We start from the raw sequence: 23,760 nt of genomic DNA on the forward strand, positions 1-23,760 counted from the left end.
ATGGGAGAGTTTAGGGTTAATCAAGACCCCCTTTTTAAAAAAAAGCCCCAATCTGTGCCGCAGAAGAAAATAACGCCCCGGCCCCCCCGGTTAAATGCCCCCGGAGCTGGTTGCCCCGCCTCTGGTCATTTGAATTTAAAGATACATGTTTTTGTATTTCTCGTGAAATAAGCCCCATGAATAATGTGGGGATTTCACCCCTACATTCCCCGGCCCATTCCACCTCCGCAAAGATTTTACACGCAAGTATGTGGGCACAACATTATAAAAACTTTTATATGCAGCACATCATGCAGAACTACGGTGTACGCAGCTGAAGCGTGCGCGCGCGTGTATGTACATGTAAACGTAAACAGCTAGCTCGATCTGGTGCAGCAGACCACTATGATGTTCTTGTCGATGCCCGTATCATTTTGTCTAGCATTTTTCTACTAGGACCAGAGTCCAATTAATTAGGAATTGGGTGACGGCGAGACGACCATCGCAATGGCTCCACAACCCTCCCCTCCTCCTCCTCCGACACCTGATGCAAAATTCGTACCAAAGAAGCAAGTTAGCCTGGTAGAGATCAGACGAAGTGCATCGGTACTTTCTCAATTTCCAATTCAAGACGGGACAGAGGCAAATGTTCTCGTTATTTATGTTGGTGGTACAATTGGAATGAAGAAAGTTGATGGAGGTAAGTAAAGTATACTTAGTTGTGTTAGTTCCAGCTACACTGTAATATATTAACTTCATGATCACTTGATTAACGAGGGAAAATTTCACTTTACTTGACAGCTAGAGCCTAGGCTATAGATCTAGGCAACATAAATATATTGACACATGCATGTTGGCCGTTTTTCAAGTTTTTCAACCGGGGTGCCGCGGCACACTGGGCTGGGCCGGGCCGGTCCCGCGAGAGAATTTTAACGTTTTAGTTACTAAGAACTAGACCTAGAGTCTAGTCTAATTAGACCCCTAATACAAAATAAAATAAAAGTCATTATTCTGAATAACCTCAATTTCGTGAAAAACAAATATTAGAAACTGCTAGAGTGTGGAATTCAATGAGGATATCTATTTTAGAGATAAATTGTCTTTCTTCCTCACTCGCTTGCAACCATTACATTAGGCATAGACCCTATAGGGCCTACTAGATATCTAGACTCTATTACTGCTTTAGAAACATGATCACTGATGATAATTTGCAGGGGTGGGGGATAATCGTCCTCGGGGGGGGGGGGGGGGTAACTGTCCTAGGGGGTAACATTTCTGGGGGTTAATTTTTTTTTTTGGGGGGTAGTTTTCAGTTGGTAATTTTTATTTTTATTTTTTTTTAATTATTATTTTTTTTTTTTTGGGGGGGGGGGTGGGTGATTGTGCAGGGGGTAGTTGTCCTGATACTTAATGTAGCCTGTTTATTTATTTGTTTATTTCCTCTCATAGGGTGGATGGCCCTTTCAGCTGATTTTCAAAGGGGTCCACAAACATAAAAACAACAATAAATATACAGTGAATTATACAATAATATGTAAAACGTTGCAAATGCAAGAAGTAAGGCAATGAATATGTACATGTATAGTCAAACAAATAAATATCTAACAGATTAATGTACAAAATGTTAATGTTAATGTTGAATTCTGTTAATCCAAAAATGTGTAAGTATTTTTAAATGTGCGTAAAAACATGTATTGGGTTAAGGTCTAAGGCTAATTCTAGGGTGGACCTTATTTTTTTTATTAAAAAAGTTTGAAAAATTTGAAAAAGGGTATCAAATTCACTGGTGATATCGATAAGAAGATACGCCTTGTTTTGGGGGAGTTTTTTTTCCTTGGTCGTTTCCTTGTTTCTCTTGCAGTGCTGTGCAGTGTTATGTCATCTCCTTTGGCCCAGACAAAAGAAAGGGATACTCATCTGGAAATGTGCCCTTGTGTACATTTCAGGGTTCCTAAAGTTTCTTTTCTTTTCTTTGAATGAAAATATTGTTCTGTAACATGTTCCATTATCAGAAGTTTTTTTTTTCTTAGCCTTTTCCTTTTTGGCTAAAAAAAGTCTAAGAAGTCCAAACTTGAATTTGGTGTAAAAATGATAACATATAAAACTGTTCAAAGATCAGAGATATTAGACAGGTTAACCTGTATATGGTATCAAACCTACTCTAGACTTTGATCCTCATTTAGGGTGCTTCTCAGAAAGTGATTTACACTGATGATGTATATTGCTCAATGTGAGTATTCTCATGACAATATTTGTTAAAAAGCTACAAAAAATCTAACTTTGATATTGTATTGATGCTATATTACCAATCATGAAGATTTTGTGTGTGTGGATTTGTTTTGATTTTTATTGGGTACATTTCATTAATGGGGAACGGTTGCATGGGACACAATGTGATATCTGAGCAAATAAATATCTGGTTTGGTCACATTGATTTGAAAATACAGAACATTAGTTTCAGGTAAAATCTCATGAGTAATTTATTGAAGAAATATATGCCACAATGAAGCAGTGGCCATACTCGTGTGAGCTAGTAAAACGAAGGAAACAAAATTATACATGAATCAAACAACACCAAGATCAACACATTAAAAAAAAATGTGATCTTGACAACAACACTTCATTATTTTCTTCAACAATTAATTTTTGTAATCTTAAAATTGATGTAGAGAACTTAAACATGCTTATAAAACCTTAAGCTACAGGCATGACCATTAATAGTTTGCAGCTTATAAATATAAAGATGCCAAGAGCTGTTGACCTTATCTTTCATATCTTTTACAGTTAACAAAAGTTTACCCAAGCTGCAATTTCAGCACCGTGTGTATGAAGGACTTGAGTTATCGTATGCACACTATGGCTGAGGCCTGAGGGCATATGGTGTGTAACTGCTTTCTGATTACATGTACACATGTACCTCTCTATATGAACATGACTGACAAAGAAAGCGGACAAAATATACAGTTCCTCAGGTAGACAAAGGAACATCCCTTCACTGCTTTTATGTAAAAACGTGTAGAACAGGAGTCACATGCATATTCACCTTTTTACATAATAGCAGTGAAGGGAAGTTCCTTTGTCTACCTGAGGAACTGTATATTTTGTCCGCTTTCTTTGTCTGTCATGGTCATAGTGTCTCTATATGAGAGAGATGCATATTTGCACAAGATACCATATTTCTAATGTTTGTCTTTCTTTAATAGATATTTCCACAAGAATTGATTAAGCCTCAGATAAGAGAATGATGTAGAGAAAGGAAGTGGGTCAGACTAAAGCCAGAAGGGGAAGGTCTAGATATATGTATGTAATGTTTTTATTGCATGAATAAGAATAATCTTAGTCATCCCTTTACCTCAAAACATAATTTTCATATGGAACAAGGATGTAGAGAAAGGAAGTGGGTCAGTCTAAAGCCAGAAGGGGAAGGTCTAGATATATGTATGTAATGTTTTTATTGCATGAATAAGAATAATCTTAGTCATCCCTTTACCTCAAAACATAATTGTTATAAGACTGTGTTTAAACTTCCACGTTGTTATAATAACCACACAGGAGGCGTGACTTGAATAGCTTCCCTTTAATAGTTGTGGCGCTGTAAAGCACATTCAACAATCGTGTGAATCCTGTAAAGAAACAAAAATAAACAAAGAATGACTATTAATTCAAATACCCAAATTGTTCCTTTTTCCTTAGATTACATTCTTTGTATGCAAACTAGAGTAAATACATGACCTACAAGGGTGTAATTAAGTTTAAGACTATAGTGTAAAGCAACTAGAAGTAAAAATCCACATTCGAACTCTTAACAAATAACTATTCATTTCACTTCTTTACTCTAATAAAAAGTGTCTTCTTTAAGCAAAATAAAATGTGTTGTTTTGTCTCGTTTCTGAATTACATAAAAACTCCATTCAGCATACTATAAATCACATTACAAAAATCCCCTTTTCAAGTATTAAAAGAATAACTCGATATTACCAAGGGCGACATAAACAAGACTAACCGTAAGGCGAATCACTAAACCTGGCGTCTAAAAATATCCCTCCGCTATATAATCTGTACGTATAGGTACTACAATTCACTGAAGTCCTAAAATAGCGTAAGAAAAATAGGTCTCACGTGTCATCCCGAATTTATGAAATATGACACCAAAACAATAATGAACGTCTCCAGATAACTTATAAACTATCATGAGATATTTCAGCATCTCTTACACTTCCTTGAAGTATATAACCAAGAATTATTTTACAAATTATCAATCACTTTCACAAGTACCGTAAGCACAGTCAAAACCAATACAGACTTTTACCACTATCCAAACTTCAAAAGAGGCCCAAATTTGTCCTACAAACCTCAAAAACATTAAAGATACACGTACAATCCTAGCATAACATACACTCATAAGAATAATAGCACGGAATTAAACATACCTTCAGTTTTTGCATATAAATGAAGGAAAAACTAGGATCAACCAACATGGTTGATGTACCTTCGTACGGTCTTGTTTTGCGCTGTAACGAAAGTGCTGATAGTCTCAGTTCAGGCAAAAAGGGTAATTATTCTGCAGCGTAACAAATACGAGAAAAAATAATGTCATGCCTTGACAATAATTTTCATATGGAACAAGGATTTTTGTCTTGGGTTGCTAAGTAGGTGATCTACAATGAAGAGTCACTTCACTTGGCTCTCCCTGTCTCCCATTTAATTTTACTTCTGTGAAACATTTTTGTTCCCTAGTGAAATGTAATAACTACCTCTATCATCTAGTGTGTACTACAATACATTGTACATGCAGGTATTTCATATGGTATTTCTTTCCCATTCTTTTTCTTCTCTCTGTCTGCAGTTTACATACCTGTCCGGGATTATATGGGAGAGGTGATTCGAACCCTGCCAATGCTGTATGATGCTGAATATGCCAAAGAAATAGGCCTCGATAAAGAAGAGTTGAATTCATTTGTTCTTCCGTAAGTTTTATCATTGGGAGTATTTTAGACTTATTTGAGAAAATTGAGACCAAGTCTGAGGTATTTTGTCCCATATATCATATCAACAACAAGGATACCAAAGAATTTGGTATGTATGTCTATCACCAAAAATTTAGGCATAACTTGCTTGAAAATAATATCAATACTTAATAATGTAGGGAACCCAAATTGACTCTTGCCTTGTCTTTTTATGCAAATAGAACCTCTTCAGAAATGATTGGTAATATACATGTATATGTTAGATGTTTCGAAATCCAGGTGTTGCATATCATATACTGGTACTGGGTTGAATTATTATGCAACTCCTGGTAATTGAATATGAAATGTTGGGCTGTATGCTTTTTAGTAGGGGATGGTTTTGCTTTTCATAATTTTTATTTTATTTTATTATTTTACTATTATTTTGTATTATTATTAGTATTCTGCAAAAACGGATCAAGTCTGTTTTTTTTCTTGATCAACTTTATTTTAACAAAAAAGGATTGAGTGTGAAAAAGTGCAACTTTATGCTATACTCTACTGTCAAAGTCTTTTCCTATTGAGTCTCGTTGTGCCCAGTATAACTGCCTTCTGCATGTTGTAGATGTGTAGATTCTTGGAATTCTTGGTGATTGCCTTCTTCACCAGGTGGTGTGTTCAATGATTATTGGAGTCACCTCTGCTTGGAAGTTCCAATTTCTCTCTATCTCTATATTTAGATCTTGGTCTTTAAGCCGTAAGTCTCTTTCCCTGACTGCGGTGTCAAGGTCATTAGGGATGGCCTTTTTCGATAATGTTAACTTAACTACCATCTCTAATGATGATGTCTGGCTTGTTGCCGTTAATAGTTCTGTCTGTCATAATACCACAGTTCCAGTATATCATACTTTCATTGGCCTGGGTAGTCGTTTGCGCCTGGTGATCACATGGATGCTTGCAAGTTACATTTCAATGATCTCATAGTATCTGCCAATGGATATGTTTAGCAATAGCACTATTATTATTATAATTTATATATTTATTTATTCGTTATCATTTATTATTTTTGTTAGTATTTTTAAAATCTTAGTCATTATTATTATTTTTTTTTTTTTCTTCATTATTATTATTTTTTTTTGGAAGGGGGGGGGGCAGATTTAGGTGTCAATATGTTCAGGCCCCTTTAAGTGACAGGCACTGATATGATGATGATGGCTTCTTGTATATCAGTATGTGTCTGTCTGTCTTGTATGTCTGACAAATTTATATTATCCTAGAAAGTCAACTACATGTACTCTGGTTGATATCTTATTATTATATGGCACCTTATTATTGCTGGGTGTCATCTTCATCATCACAGTTATCACCATCAATATTATCACCTTTATCATCATTCTTACCCTTATCCTTTTTCTACTCATCGTCGAAATCATTATTTTTTTCATTAAAATATCCTGAGGATATATTGTAAACTATAAGAAGTAAACATGGAACAATAAGAACAAAAGGATAACAAGAGATCTATGTAGACAAATGTACAGATATATCAATACTTGCATTTTACATGTAATTGTATTTCCTTCTGAATATAAGTTATGTTTGAACTGCTATTTTTTCCTCTTCTATTTTTTCTCTTCTAAAGAATCTCCAAGGGCCGAAGAGTGTTCTTCTACCTAAAGGAATATGAAACCCTTAAAGACTCGAGCAATGTGAATGTCAATGATTGGTTGGAAATGGTTGAGAACATCAGAGAGAACTATCGTCTCTACGATGGCTTCGTCATCATCCACGGTACAGACACCATGGCATACACTGCATCAGCACTCTCCTTCGCGCTGGAGAATCTTGGAAAGCCTGTCATCCTGACAGGATCGCAAGTACCACTCTCTGAACTGCGCAGTGATGGAAGGGACAACTTTCTTGGTGCTGTCTATATCGCTGGACATTATGTCATACCAGAGGTATAACAAGTCAATTTTTGAACTAATTTAGTGTAATCAGTGCTTATTTATATTATGGAAAGTAATGATTTGTCTGGTTTTATTGAGTGAACATAACAGGTATGTTTGTTTTCATTGCCAGGTAACTCTGTACTTCAATAACAAGCTGTATCGTGGTAACAGATGTGTGAAGATATCCAGTGAAAGCTTCAGAGCTTTTGATTCTCCAAATTTAGCTCCACTTCTTACAATGGCAGTTGATATCACAGGTAAGCCAAAAGCCATGAAGAATACCCACCTGCTTTATTTATAGTTGTACAATCCATTTTATTGTCACCGTTCTATATTACTACTGTAATACCAGAGCTGCCAACCATTCTGTTTTTGCCGGAATTACTCCGTTTTTTCCTCCAAATTACTGTATTACGTTTTTTCTTCATAAATCCGGTTTTTTAATTTTTTTTAATGATTTTTATAATTTTTTTTTTGTTTTAATTTTTTTGTTTGCATACTGCACATCAAACAACTGCCCTAAAATGTTGATTTGATCACAAATTCAATAGAAAACTAAGTTTAAAACATACTTGAATACATACTTGAAGAGAAAAATATCAACAACAAAAATGAAATACCGGTACTGATAATACCAAAATTAAAACAATTAAAAAAAACCCTGCTTGTATGGAAAAAAACAGCATAAGGAATGGACATTTCTGCATTGGAAGTGTGTCGTGCATTGTTGTAAGTACGTTTTAATGAATTCCTTTTTTTAGCTTGAAATTCCTTTTTTTTGCCATCATGATTCCTTTTTTTGGTCGCACAAGGTTGGCAGCTCTGTAATACTAATTAACATTCTTCTGTTATTCCTGCTTCTATTGGTGCTTATATTGCTTCTGCTCCTGCTGTTGATAACTTAATTGATACTGCTGCTTCTACTACTACTACTTCTACTACTACTACTACTACTACTACTACGACTACTTTCTATTACTACTACTTTCTACTACTATTACTAATTTTTCTTCTTCTTCTTCTTCCTCTCCTTCTGCATCTTCTTCTTTTTCTTTTCTTCTATTTCTTCTTTTCCACTTCCACTGTCTGCTTCTACTATTGATGCTGCTATTGTTCTGAAACTATGGTAACTCTTAAGTGGGGTTAAAGATATAGATTAGAAACTTGGTCATTGCATTCAAATACTCTCATATTAAGATTAATGGAGACAATATTAAATGTTTTATTTATGTTTCTTTTATTTATTTGATTTTAGTAAATTGGTCGAGTATATTCAGAATGAACACTTTGGCAGCCTTTCGAGTGAACACCAACATGACCAGGAATGTAGGACTTCTTAGGTTATTCCCAAGTATCACAGCTGAAACGGTAAGTTTCTCACATAAATTAGACATGATCTTGGAAGTTGTACAGCATGATAAGCCTTTGCCATGGTATGGTATGGCATCCATTGTACATCAGTCTTTCCTGGTGCCTTTCCTCCAGTTTGTTCACTTTCCATGATCTTTGTATAGTGAGATAGAGCTAATTATAAGATGATGACGTGGATCCTAAATCCTAATCAAATGATTGGTTTAAAGCGTACACGTGATTGACCAGGCATTTCTTTTGCCTAACGTGTAAATTTGGATAATGACCGGTCATTGTCCAATGGTATGGACCGGTCATTATCAAAATCATTATGATGATGATGATTCACAGCATTTGTATGGAGCCATATATCTGTTTAAAAAAACATTCAAAGGCACGAATCATGTTATAAAACATAATTTTATAAAAAAATATGAAACATAGTCTTATAGAACATATAATACACATTTTGTTCAGGCATTAGTAAAATTACCCACACTCGGTACCTTAAAAACAGTCCAAACACCCTCAGCTATCGCCTCGGTCGTGTTAGACTGTTCCAAAGGTACCTTGTATGGGTAATTCTTACTAATGCCCTCACTGCTGTGTATTATTTATATACTACAATACGTAACGATATGGTCTGGTTCACATGGTTCACATGGCATCCAGTACATCAGTCTCGCCTCGTCAGATGAAATCAAATATGTAAAGGCTTTCCACAAATCAATTGGTCATTTTTGTTTAAAACTGAAAAACATATTTTGTGTACAAATACTTTTAATAAAAATTAACAAGTAATGAACTTGGAAGCTTAAAAGTTTCTATTTTTGATTTATTATCAATTGGATAACGGAAAGAAGGAATGCTCAGGATCATTCCTTCTCAGTTTCTGTGATCCATCCATCATGGTAATTGAGGATTATCTTTTTCAAACTTGAATTGATCTTCATTGATACATTTCTAATTAGTTTACTTTTGAACATGCTAGAGTGGTCCTCCAACCCCAATAAGGTGTGTTATAAAAATAATAATAATAGTCCGCTTTTATCTAGCGTTTAATATGTCTACGATGTCTCTAAGTGCTTTACAGCTATACTATTACCCCGGTCATTGGATTCAATGCTTGCCACTCCCTGGGGAGCATTCCAGCCAGGCGTTACTTGACGCTCAAAAACTATAGAATATGTTCTGGGACAATGCTCCAATGATCTTGTAGCCGACATCCATACACTGATTTCATTATTTTCTTCTTGTTGTAGGTAAGAGCTTTCCTGCAACCTCCAATGGAAGGTATTGTTCTACAGACGTATGGTGCAGGGAACTGTCCAGATGATAGAAGAGATATAATAGCTGAGATCCAAACTGCTGCAGATAGAGGCATGATCATCCTTAATTGCACCCAGTGTTCTAGTGGAGGTGTATCAGCATCATATCAAACAGGAAAGGTAAGCAAGCGTACAAACACTCCAAAAACTGGTCAGTCAAACATTTCTGCAATTAATGAGAAGTACACAAACAAAGATATGTGCAGTCAAAGAGATGGTTTTGGTTTTTGCTTGGGAATTTTTTACTGCATATTATAGTAAGTGGCCAATCAGTTTTGAGAAACACTGATTTTAAGTCCATGGAGAGTTCAACAATTTTTATGCCTCCGCCACCGAAGGTGGTGCCGGAGGCATCATGTTTTCGGGTTGTCCGTCCGTACGTCCGTACGTCTGTACGTCCGTACGTCCGTACGTCCGTCCGTACGTCCGTCCCGTTTGACCGTTATCACAATATCTCAAGAACCATTTAAGATTTAAACTTAAGACTCGGGAATAGTATTTATCACCATAGGAAGACGATCTGATTAGATTTTGGAGTACGTAGGTCAAAGGTCACAGGTCACAGAGGTCAACTTATGAAATTCCTTGTATTGAGTTAGCGCGATATCTCAAGAACCATTTGAGATTTAAACTTCAAACTTAAGGATAGTATGTATCACCATAGGAAGACGATCTGATTAGATTTTGGAGCACGTATGTCAAAGGTCAAGGGTCACAGAGGTCAACTTATGCAATTCCATACATTGAGATTGTTATCATGATATCTCAAGAACCACTGGAGATTTAAACTTCAAACTTAGTGATAGTGTGTATCACTATAGGAAAACAATCTGATTACATTTTGGAGCACGTAGGTCAAAGGTCAAGGGTCATAGAGGTCAACTTATGAAATTCCATACATTGAGATTGTTATCATGATATCTCAAGAACCACTGGAGATGTAAAAACTTCAAACTTAAGGATAGTATGTATCACCATAGGAAGACGATCTGATTAGATTTTGGAGCACGTAGGTCAAAGGTCAAGGGTCACAGAGGTCAACTTATGAAATTCCATACATTGAGATTGTTATCATAATATCTCAAGAACCACTGGAGATTTAAACTTCAAACTTAATGATAGTGTGTATCACCATAGGAAGACAATCTGATTAGATTTTGGAGCACGTAGGTCAAAGGTCAAGGGTCACAGAGGTCAACTTATGAAATTCCATACATTGAGATCGTTATCGCGATATCTCAAGAACCACTGGAGAATTTTCACTTCAAACTTAATGATAGTATGTATCACCATATCATAATATCTCAAGAACCACTGGAGATTTAAACTTCAAACTTAATGATAGTGTGTATCACCATAGGAAGACAATCTGATTAGATTTTGGAGCACGTAGGTCAAAGGTCAAGGGTCACAGAGGTCAACTTATGAAATTCCATACATTGAGATTGTTATCATGATATCTCAAGAACCACTGGAGATTTAAACTCCAAACTTGTTTAAATTGCTCTATGGCGGAGGCATCATTTTCGACTGCGCGCAGTCAAAATTCCATCTAGTTTTTTAAGAATCAGTGCCCATTATGTTTCCTACCATAAACCATACTTAATTTCTAATTGAGAAGCAATTCATGATTTCATTTCTTGAATCTTCAATAATTAAAATTTTGTCTGATACTTTCCCAATTTGAGTCGCATATGAAATATTTGTATCAAGTCAGAAAGTAGAGTACTGCAGTAGTCCAAAGGGAAGATTATTGGAAGATTTTTTTTGTGGAAAACTGGGTGGAGTAACTGGTATTTATAATCATTGTTTGAGAACAGAATTTTTTTCGTTTCTTGTAGGTGCTGTTAGATGCAGGAGTGATACCAGGATCTGATATAACCCCTGAAGCAGCCCTCAGTAAACTCAGCTACATCCTAGGACAGCCTAACTTCTCACTTGAAGAGAAGAGAAGACAACTCAAACGGAATCTTCGAGGGGAGATATCGGTTTCTACGGCTACAGGCAGAACATTCACATTTGAGGACAGCGAATTCATCAGAGCTGTGGTAGACACATTGAGGATTGGAAGTAGCAAAGTGAGTCACGTAGTCAAGACAAACATTTAACTGTGCTCATAACAGAAATATGGATAAGCTAATTCCATGCCACAGTGCTATTAACTAAAGGACCATGTTTATGTTTTTCCCAGATTTTGATACAAACAATGCATCCTTTTTCAGCTTGTCTTGTATTTGTGATCATGTAATACACTGACACTATGTCATTCTTTATGCTGGCGCAGTAGCATGTATCATCACTGGATGTTCAAAGTCCTCAAAATGTGTCTAAAGAGGTATATATCCCGAAGATTAAACAGGTCATTCAAAGATACATCAGACCTTTTCCAAACCTTACAGCAGCTCCAATTTTAACGTTTTGTATTTTAATTGTTTGTATTTGAAATCATTCAGCACGAATCAAGGAGGAAACAAAATGAGGTAGAACACTGGTGTGACAGATCTTGCTGGAAATATTTCACTACACTTAATAACACCAATACTTTGTAGAATGGTCTTGATAAGTTTGTCCACCTATTCTGTCCAGTGTAACTCTTCATCAACCAGACCACCTTTTTAATTTTATCACTTTCACTCTTTCTTAACATCTGTTCAGTTTGAGTGAAAAATATTTTACTAACTATAATTATTATCAATCACTATTAACATTCTTCTTTGATCCAATTACATTTGCATTTTGGTTGATCAGCAGTAAGGAGTAATTGGTTTTCATTAACCTATTTAGGTATATTTTCCATATCATTACTAACAATGGCAATGCCATTTGGGTAATATGATAGATACATGTATATGGAAAACAAGAGTGGTCCTACATAGGACCTTATCATGACTTTCAAGGAGTTATATGTTATCCTTTAAAGCCCCTCTTAAAGTGTTGGAAGCCCCAAATGTAAGGATGGTGAATAATATAGTAGTTGGTTTATTTCATCCTATGGAAACATTCGATACATGATTGTACAATATATCATTATGTTGTTAATACTGCAGGAAGTGCAAGCTGTGAGTGAGACTCTTTTCCCACCCCTATTGTGTGCTGCAGCTAGAAATGGAGACTTAAACGCAATCAAGTACATGCAGGAAACCGTAAGTTACACCCATAGAGATTTAATACTTACACTTAATACATACACCAATGCTTTTGCAAAGACCTCTGCTATTTCAAAATGAGAACGAGTTGTACTACAAATAATTCCAGCTTAGAAGGGCTCATTCTGTGAATTGGATTTGGAAATAGAATAAGGTACACCAGGGTTCTTGTTAATTTTTCTGATAGCAGGCTATTTATGATTTACAGGAGGCTACTAAAATTGCAAAAGAAAAATCTCTGTGCGCGTAGCGCACATCACGAGCGCGAAGCGCGAAGTCCCTTGCGGCCGGGGTCCAGGGCCCGCCCAAGGGCCCTGGAAGCTTTAGGGTTTTAGATGCTCTCTGGTGCTATCTTAGCCTTATTTTTGAAGATATGACCACACTGTATGAGCCATAGTTTAATGATAAAGATCATGAATATTTTGGCTGAATAACTTACTTTTCATATGATATACAATATGAAATGAAAATGCTCCATTATTGTTTCTGATAAATCAATCATATTTGTGATGAATCTACAATTTTGAATTACATGATAATGATACAAGGTAGTCCTGGGCAAAAACAGTTAACTGACGTTTACAGGACCTTGTCAGTGAAGAAAATCGTTTGCGATAAAAAATTAAAAAAAAAAAAATTATTAATTATTTCTATAGACTCTAGGCCTACGAAAAAAAATAGTTTTCGGTACTTTTCTTCCAATCGCCATGCGCTTAACGTTTATATGCAATATGCCACCTCTGTTTTTCGAATCGGTAAAATAGATCGCTAAAAGTAAAAGTAAAAATGTTACAACACGAAAAGAAAAGATCCAGAAAAAAACCTTTTTGTTGTTGTATTGAAACAATTATCAAATAGATATAAGGATTATATCGGTGTTGGACAAAGTTCTGAGTACATATGAGTACAAATTTTCATTTTTTATTCACAATACGGTAGATCTAACTTAGGATTACGAAGTATAAATAGCAATGCCAATGCGGGTGATCATTTGGACGCAGAGCGAGCTCTGGAGCTGGCCTCTTTAAATTATTGCGAGCGGAGTTCGCTGGCTTGAGCTTGTTTACGAACGTACGTCTACGGTCTAGTCTCTGTGACAGTGTATGTGTATAGCGTGCCGCACCGGTTGTGCAGCGCTCGTATTCTGAATCGAATCGTGCATCGCCAAATCAATCACAGTTTCACACTAGGCCTGAGTCAAACCGTTTAACCGACGGTTATCCGACCGCATTCATCAAAACCGTTTAGCATTTCTCGCTCCGGTTAACCGTTATTTGCATACATTTTGGAATGTGCTAATAGCCGATGATAAAGATAATCAAAGAAACCGCAGTGTAATGTTACACCCTGGCCGCTGCGCGCCAGCTTTCTGGCAGCAGTAATTCCCATGAATGAATTTGTAAACAATAAAACAACCAGCCCCCTTCTCTCTTTTCTCACCCTCTTTATTCCCTTCTCTCTGCAATGTGTTCATCGCTCATGTACCTTTTCTTATTACTGCACTCTCAGCTCACAACTTTCTAAATGTTTACACATTCGATGGTCAGTTCCTCTCACATCCCTTCTCCCCCGAGTCTCTCTCTCTCTCTCAATATTAATATCCATCCCTTGCCGACTCGCCCCCTAAAATAATGTTCATATATAAATAAAATACAAAAATATTGATAACAATAATAATTGAATTTTTAGAAATATCAATCAACAAAGTCTTGGATATTGTGAGTAATTTAAGTTTTTGATCATTCTTCAATTCAGCCGATTAACACAGCCATCCTTTCTATCGAGTCTCACTTGTCTTACTTGTGCAGGGACATGCAGGGACATGCTAGCCCATGCGTGCTCTCTCAGTCACACACACATGTACACACAAACCTCCGGCGCCCAAATACACTGTACATACACACAGATGGAGAGCTCATGCTTGTCACATGCACACTTGTGGGCGTGGCTTCTTGACCTCCCACTGAACTGGGTACGGTGAAAGCACGCGCGGTCACCAACCTGTAATTTATGCTGGTATCAAACTCCACCCACATAGCTAGAGAACCTTCCTCATTGGTCACTAACTTGGATCAGCTCATTGCAGGGTGTGTCTTGGGTGTGTGTGATACACACTTCCACATAATTTCATATGGCAATGATACATGCAGGGAGCTCTCTCCCTGACCATGTGCAAACATTGCATTGCAAAGGCATATATAAACACGTCACAGATCAGCTATCTTCACAGAGTAACTTTGCAAGGTTAATCATGATATCAAGTTCAGATGAGGAATAATAAGACATGTTTTATGTTGTTTATTAGTGGTCTCTGTTTATCAGGATGACCCAATTTGTGCCATAGTCCGGGGCTGGGAATGCTCAGCCCGACAGTCTGAAGACCAGCAGGGTTTGAGATAGCGACTTGACCGAATATGATGTGATTTTTGTATTATTATTTTTTTTTTTTGGAGAGGCTTACAGCCGGCTACGATTGCCGGTTGCCGGCTATTAACAAGAACCCTGGTACACTTGCGGATAAGAATGATTTAGTGTTAATATATGTGTTTCCTTCTGTGAGTATACAAAATAATTTGAAATAGGTCTGGGTCATCATGTTTTCTTTTTAAACTGGGGCCCGATGGCTGAAAACCAGTTGGGTCCTTATGCCCCAGTAAATTTCTATCACAACACTGGGATTGAATTTTTACAAACCCAAGAGCTGGCATGAGCAGGTTGGGAAGATTGCTAAAAAAAATTGAGCCACGGTTTATTTTGAAATAAAACATATCGTTATTCATCATGGATTTTGGGATTTCTATTTTTAAAGTCCATTTTGCAAGAATATTAATATCTTTTATTGGAGAATGGACTGTGGCATGATTGTAAAATTTTAATTCTAGTCATCTCTCTAACCTGTATAAGGCAAGTTTTAGGTATACTGCTGTCTCACATGTAGAGATCAGTGCACCAGATGAGAAAAATACATCCAGGCTCTGATGGTAGTGATCAGAGTCTGGTTTACCAAACTGAAACGACTTGGGGACTAATTTCAAACCATTTTGTTGAAGATAGCAGATCATTAGAGTTGAGCATTTAACCACTAAAGGGAGGGTTGATGTAGGATGTTGTTACTGTGTTGTAGATTTGTTGTCTCTGGAAACAGGGAAATTACTATTATGCAATATTTTTCAGTCATATACATTCAGTGGCCATGTTTATGTCTTTATGGTAATTTTCACTGGAAACTGAGCTGTTAATGATTGTCAGTGAAATGAGCAATTCTAAATACTGTGAATCCAGGCTTGTTGCATTAAGCTGCCCTGGTATATTCTTCCTCCCCTTCTGGAATGGATCCCCCCCCCTGTATATCACTCCCTAGATAAGCTGATTGGGTTTATGATTGTGTCATGAGAGCAACAGAAGGAAGGAAGATATTAAGTTGATGTTGATCTGTGGGTGTCTCCTATAATCCCCCTAGGGTGCTAACTTAACAGGACATGACTATGATGGTCGCACAGCTCTTCATCTTGCAGCCAGTGAAGGTCATACAGAGGTTGTTCGGTTCCTCCTAGAGAATGGCTGTTCTATCTATGCCAGAGATAGGTTTGGTAATACTCCTTTCATGGACAGCATTAGAAATAGGTAAGTGTTTCTTTGATGGGCCTTTGGGCATTGTAGCAAAGTTGCATTCTTCCCGTGGCTCTTCAAAGGAATACAGTTGACCACTTAAAGATAGAGTTGAGTTCTGGTCATGCGATTGCATTGTGAAAGAAACAGTGTGGAATCGGTCAGAAAAGGTTGATCATATGGTATATAGTATTAGTGTGTACTGCAAGGTTCTGGAATCATCAAAATGATAAGAAATTTAGCCCAGTCTATGTAAAGTTACAAGCACTGTACACAGAAAGATGTAAATGGGACTACTCGAACATGAGGCATAAAAATCTGTCCCAATTTTTATGCCGTTACATGCCATATTTAGGATATTAAGGCATTTGAAGAGCAATGCTTTCAGGGAATATTTTTTTATCAGATGTTCTTCCACACTTGCTATGGTAGACAGGCATATATCAAAAGTAGTAGTTAAAGTGGTACGTAATTTGGATGTCGTTGCATGTCTGCCCCATCTATCTAGATTGAATGAATGTATGAATTAGTTTATTATCATTTCTGAAACAACATTTATAGGGGGAAACATGGTGATTAGAGACCATAAAATAGTTGAAATGGCTAATGAAAATGTGGGTCCCTGAAATGTGGTTCATATAAAAAGGCAACCAATATATTTGGAAATTGTCAATCTGAAGCATGAATTCTGTTTGATAGATTTATTTTCTTTTTGTCTCATGTTGCAAGATATTGATATACAAGCTTACTCTTGTTTTAGATGCTCACTAGCTGAATCATGCAATTACTGTTTAATGATGCTTAGTTTTTGTAAATCTTCCTAAACTCGTCCATGGCAAGTTATGATGATTGAGCTAAGAATACCGAAAAAGAAAATATCATATAACAAGTGCACTTCCAGAAGCTATTCTGTTGCATGAGTTGTAAATTTCTTCTGTATGTAAAAACAAAAATAATTTCAAATGGCTGAAGTGTCGAGGGATAGCACTATGAAGTATTTTCTTGAACTCTGTTACTTTCTTACTTTCTGTAGAAAACTTGACACCATAGAGATAATCAAGCAGTGTGGTGGTCACCTGATCAATGAGAGTCCCTTTGAACTGGCTGTCCTTCTATGCAGGTAAGATGGATGAACACAATATCATGTAGGAAACATTTTCATCTAACATAGTACATCATACCGTATTTGCCGGCGTAAAGGCCGCAGTATTTTTGGAAAAGAAAATATCAAAAAGTCGGGTGCGGCCTTTACGACGAAAGAGTAAAAAAAAAAAAAAACGAAAGTCAAAACCAACACGAATTTGCACATATGGGACTAGAAACGGTAAAAAAACTATACCACTATGGTACAGGACATTTTCAAACATCTTACCGACAATTTTATCTTGCAATGTTGACATGAAGACGAAAATAACTTCCTAAAAACAACATTTGCCGATATATCTTGATCTAAGTTCGTGCCAATGCATTGCAAAAGGAAAGGAAGGGACCGTTTAACGGACCTGCCGCGAAGCATCCATCCGAAGTTGCCATTTTTTTTTTCCATTTCATGCAATTTTGTATTACACCGTACATTGTGGTAGGGGTATATCGGACACCAAATCTGCCTGCGATCGCTTTTTTAGCTAAACTTCCGGTAAATTATAAGTTTTTTAAGACAAAATTATGATTATTTTGTTTTGTCCGTTTTTTTTTTTTCCCTCTTTGAAATGTCAAAGTTGGGGTGCGGCCTATGCAGCGGTGCGGCCTTATCGCCGCCAAATACGGTATCACAAAAGCCCTGGCAATTAACCCACTACTTCCTGGAACCAGGTTGCCCAAGTATTTTGCTTATGGCAAAAGAGAATACAGTAGTCAATGGGTTAGGCAAGTACCATTCTAGTATGTTAACATCACTCCTCATATATAAAGGAACATGGTTCTTGGACTGATTACCGAAGTTATTTATTTGAAAAGGCTAGTGAGAATGGAATAGCTATTCTACGGGCAAACTAGATGCTAGTATGAAGCACATAATATTGTTATCATTGATGTGAACATAACCCATTACCGTACTCACATGCTTTTTGTTGTTGTTTACAGCGCTGCAGCAACAAATGATGTAACAGGATTACAAGCATACCATATGGCAGGAGTGGATATGATGTGCACAGATTATAGTGGCAATACAGCACTTCATGTGGTATGTAGTAGAATTTGATAATATAGTAGTGGTGTAATTGATATGTTACTAGACTGTAGGTCAAAAGCTGATAATTCAAATCTAATCCATAGCACGTATGTTCTATGTAGGAAATGTTAATTTTTTTTCTCCTTCAATCACATCTATGAGAAGAAAGGGTTTCTGGTTGCATGCTGAAAGCTCTTTTGATTTAATTTGCTACTTGACTCCCTTCTGCCCTACACTAAAAAATCCTCCTGCGATCTGATTTTCAAGGAAAAGGCAGTTGCATTTGATATGGAAATCTAAACATAAATTTGTTCTGATTTAACTTCTGAGTGATGATAAGAATACTAATAACTGGAATTAGTGCATTTAAGCCTTCTAGTCAGAATTAAACCTGAATCGGCTTCAAATCGTACATAGACAATCGCACAAATGGTCTGACATCACTGGAAATCTGAGCCGATTTAGCTTTTCCTTCTCAAAGAAGCTTAAAACCCCTTGAAACTCAGATTTTATTGAGCATATGACTATTCAGATCCTTGAATCATTAAGATCTAAAAAATTTCAATTTGAATTGTAGTCAGATCGTATAGTGTACGGTGCACTTTAGTGACCAGTAGCCATCGTAAAAATCATTTCTCAATGTACGGGAGATGGTGCACACATTGCTTGTAATCATTGTTTGTAATCATGGATCTGATGATAGGATAATGGTTATACTTTCTTATGAAGACAGAGTACTATTTAAAAATTAGATAGGCTGATAGGGATCAGTAGTTGGACATGTAGAATGTGTTCAGTCTATCACCATTTTGTGCAGACTGTGGTACTTACTAGAGACTGAATCATTTTTTGTTCTATTCTTCCCCTATCAGGCTGCAATCAACAACCAACTTGAAGCAATACAGTACTTACTAGAATCTCATGTGATCCCAGCCAACAAACCCAATGGAGAAGGCTTCACTGCAGCTGAGTTAGCTGCCCAACACGGTCATCAGAAGACTGCTTCACTTATTAAAGAACTCACAGATAAATTAAAGGAGAAGATACCTAGCGGTAGTTTCAAGCTCAATGGGGGACCTAATCGATCAACGTAGTCTTACTTTTAAAAGGAGATCATAGAAAGCTGAATTCAATATAAACTGGACAGTATTTCAAGGGGGTGGAGGTGGGGGTTCAAAGTGATCTTCATGATCTTGGCCTGTTAAGATTAGGATGGTTTCATTTTCAATTAATGTTCATTTTCAAGTGGTTTAATCCCAGCTTTGATAGTTATTTGAGACAGGTTGTTCATGTTCGATTTGTGCTTGTATACGTGTGATAATCCATCATTCCTCTCGGTGAGTCATACATGGTAATATTGTATATGTAAGCCGAGATATATGGAATTCATGTTTTTGTTGGTAAGCATATTGTTAAATGTCTCTTTCAATTCAGTGTGTGAACGGATGTAGAGGAACCCTGAACTTCCATGTACCTCACCACCTAGTCGTACAAAACAGTCAAAGTTACAGAAGTATATGTATTGGTCTCTCAGGGTATCAGAGAATACACAAAGAAACATATTTGCATGTACCGGTATTATACATACATTCTAAGTCTGCACAAAGTAGATAGACGTTTAAACAAAATATATGTACAAGACTCGCTATTCTGGCTTTTGACTATTCTACCATTACAAGTAATATATATATATACAGTTTTATTTCTCGTAACTTATATACAATGGCGTTCTACACTCTTTTCTTTTGGTGTCTGGTAAAACTGCATCATAGTAGTTCTGGCAAATTCTGCTATTTCTTTAATGTGGCATATTTGGGACAGTTGTAACGATTTTAATCTACTTTCTTACGTTTTTGTTGATAAATACATGTACCAGTACCTTTCCCTCTGAATACAAGACTAATATACTGATGCTGCAAATGTTGACCAGTATTGGTATTTGTGTTGATATATTCATCATTATTTAACTTACTCTATATTATTATGCCTGAATTGCAGCATATTTTAATGTTGATTTTAAACATTTCAGCTGTGTACACAAAGGTAGTATTTCCTTACAGGGTTTTTAAAAAGTGAACAAAAATGTAACGTCTGTTACGCTACATTTTTAATTGTAACAAGGAAATATATGATCCAATTGTTTTGCAATGTGTATCTGTGTATGACTACAAGCTTCTGTTAATACCTAAACTAGATTCATTGGAACACCCCCCCCCCCCCATCACAGACTTTTCAAACTGTTTACAGTGAGTAAACAGAATTCTTGTCCATTTTGTGTCATGTCCTTTACTGTTACAAAAAGTTGATATTTCCTTCAACTATTCAGTGGAATACTGTGAAATATAGTATAAAACTGTCTTAAATAACCAAAAAGTGTTCTGAATATCATGACCATTATACTTTAATTGCTGTTATGATACAGTCACCGTTTGATATTGATTGACATTAATGTACCACATGTAGTCCATGGTCTTTGTCATTTTAAATTTGATCTATTTGACTAAATAATGAAACCAGAATTGTACAAATTTGATGACAATACTCTTCAGTATTTTGGATTGGAGTCCAACTATAAGATTTGAAAGTTTGTGTTTAAATTGCAACATTCAATCGTTACCATTGACACGTTTTGTTGATGATGATGACATATTTACATGTGTGGTGAAACAGACCCCTTTTGTAGGAATGTTATGTGCGCTGGATGTCATGTGATGTGTTTAAGTTTTCAATGTATTCACAATGTACCGTAGTAGCCATAATGCTTGAGTCTAAACCTTATCAATATTTAAAAATATGGTGCAACAATGGTAATGAATCTAATAATACAATATTAATTCCCTGTTTTGTACATGTTTTTGATAAGAGAATTGGATTTTGATTATTCAAGTATATTTTTAAAAGTTGAAATTTGTGCATGGAAGTGCCTTTGTGAATAATATTAAAGTATTGATGTTTAATAATTGAGATTTTGGTATCGCAATAATGCTATATGTACAGTATTCATGTAAACTGACAATGTGATTAATATTTGTATGCATGGTTGAATGGCTGCTATCTCATAGGGTGTGAGCATTTTATTTATTATATATATCCCCTTTTTAATCATGGTTTCAGATTAACCCATTGTCAATAAGGTATCACATATTGTGGCATGACATGGGTATATTGATGCATCATATTAGTAAACTCAAGCAAAAATCCCAGTGTCAATTTCTACTTCATGCGATGTGATAATCTCGCTGCTTAAATTATAAACATTTTCTTAACATTCTTAACATAATATTTATAGCTTGCACTCATTGTTAAGGTGTTTTTGCTAATTTGTGCATATATATATATTCTGATATGTATTCTGGTAATAATTACAACTACTTTGTGAGAAATCAAATGTACTGCTCTCTCACATTCATTCAACAAAGATGAAGAATGGATTACAGAAATATTTGTGTAACTTGTGTTTTAAGGCTTTTTAAGGCTTTTCAAGGCCTGAAGTGCTTCTTAGGTATCTTTTAAACAGAAGACATTTACATTGTAAATATTTCAAATTTAAGTTTTAAATTTGTATGTACATGTATATGAATCGATTTAGCAAAATTAAATAAAATCTAATTTAAAGAAAATGTATGTTTATCAAATTTAAACCCCCAAAACAACTTGCACGCACACAATCTAGGATTGATTTTTGATCAAGCTTTAACAAAATCATTGAATCAAAGTATTTATTGTGTCAAAGTACATGTGTAAGTATAAATTTTATATCCCATAATGCTGAATGAGGAATGAAAAATTAAAAATTTTGTTTAAAAAAGTCAATACAGTTGACAACAGTCGTGTCATATGAATGGAAATGTGATTCAAAACACATATTCTGTAACTGAAGCAGAAACTTTGGAAAACAACCTTCCTTTTCTATGTATAAGTGTCTTGATCAAGTGGTTTAAGGTGCTTGACTGCAGATGTGAAGGTCGAGGGTTCAAATCCTGACACGGCACTAATATCCTTTGGCAAGATATTAACCTACATTTGCTACTCTCCACCCAGGTGTTAAAATGGGTACCCGGTAGGATGCGACCGTCACTGTTGGTCAAACAGTTTTGAGCGTCGAGTAACGCCTGGCTGGAATGCTCTCCAGGGAGTGAAGATTGTGCACACAGTGTGTGCGGGCAAGCACTGAATCCAATGACCGGGTAAAAGTATATCTGTAAAGCGCTTAGAGACGTCCAAAATGTATTAAGCGCTATATAAAAGCTGAATATTATTATTATATATTATGTGGAAACATCTTTGTTCATCTAAGGAATCAAATGTGTTTTTTTTATTTCAGGGTTGGATTTTTCTGACCACATTGATGTGTAATTAAGCCATTGTAGATATTTTCCTGTAGGCATTTCTAATTGGTGAAATGCTATGTTATCTTTGACTTCGTACATTATTGTCAACATGTTTACTTCAAGACGCTGAATGGAGTTGGAAAAAGTGTGGCTTATTTATGAAATATTTGTTTATGAAGTGCACATTGCAAACAGTAATAGTATTTCATGTTACTTCGGTTGTTTCATTTTACCATACAAGTGTTATATTTTTATTTGAAGATTTTACCTGGATTTTATCTTGATGTTAATAAACAGTGGTGGCTGATGTTAATGAAGGAACTAATGACATGGTAGTGATGTCTTATTATTTGGATGTACATGTATATCATATAGCGTATTTGTTAATCATGACATGGACATCTACATACCGAAATACTCATAAAGTAAACCATATGCTGACACGATGGACTTTAGATGTTTGATTTCTATTTAAATGTATTTCAGTAATTTACATTACCCTATGTTTATACACATACACACATACACACATTACCTAGGTCATTCTCCATTTTCACCTACTTCTCGAATACACTGTTTTTATATTCTGTCACTACTTTTTCATCATTGCATGAACTAATTTCCTATTTGTTTTTCTCAATAATTATTCGAACGCTTAAAGGTAATACAAAGTTTTGGTATGGGGTCATGAATTTGGTTCAAATGAACATATTGGAAGCATATGCGATCCTACAATATTCAGTGATCGTTGTCGCGGTTGAAATCGAGTCTAACGTTATGAAATTGTGAATAATAAACTCTTTATGTTGTAAAGCTCCTTCTCAAGGTCAATATATTTATTAAGCTATAAAACAATGTTTCTTGACTAAAATCGACCGATTAGCTATTCCCGTTTGGAAATTATACATCATAACTACATATGAGATTTTCATGGTCACAGCTACCATTG

General features: G+C 35.9%; 1 protein-coding gene and 1 long non-coding RNA gene across 3 annotated transcripts; one reads left to right on the forward strand and one right to left on the reverse strand.

The window, feature by feature from the left end:
• The first annotated feature begins 362 nt into the window (after window positions 1-362).
• On the forward strand, window positions 363-22,260 carry LOC588847 (L-asparaginase). Of its 2 annotated transcripts, XM_030978701.1 has the most exons (12): window positions 363-679; window positions 4,826-4,946; window positions 6,568-6,886; window positions 7,008-7,134; window positions 8,133-8,245; window positions 9,490-9,675; window positions 11,397-11,633; window positions 12,603-12,698; window positions 16,162-16,325; window positions 17,344-17,430; window positions 18,393-18,492; window positions 19,353-22,260. In XM_030978701.1, the coding sequence occupies exons 1-12, from the start codon at window positions 487-489 to the stop codon at window positions 19,572-19,574; spliced, it is 1,965 nt and encodes a 654-aa protein (XP_030834561.1). In that variant the 5' UTR covers window positions 363-486; the 3' UTR covers window positions 19,575-22,260. The 2 variants fall into 2 exon arrangements, with proteins under 2 accessions (XP_030834561.1, XP_030834567.1); XM_030978707.1 differs by lacking the exon at window positions 4,826-4,946 and having other exon boundaries at window positions 569-679.
• Window positions 3,512-4,658, reverse strand: LOC115921332. The gene is made up of 2 exons (XR_004062864.1): window positions 4,410-4,658; window positions 3,512-3,602 (listed from the first exon to the last, which is right to left on the reverse strand). It is a non-coding gene; the product is annotated as an uncharacterized LOC115921332 (long non-coding RNA).
• Window positions 22,261-23,760: the final 1,500 nt, after the last annotated feature.

The sequence above is a fragment of the Strongylocentrotus purpuratus genome, unplaced genomic scaffold, assembly GCF_000002235.5.
Source record: "Strongylocentrotus purpuratus isolate Spur 01 unplaced genomic scaffold, Spur_5.0 spur5_contig_814, whole genome shotgun sequence".
Taxonomy (NCBI): domain Eukaryota; kingdom Metazoa; phylum Echinodermata; class Echinoidea; order Camarodonta; family Strongylocentrotidae; genus Strongylocentrotus; species Strongylocentrotus purpuratus.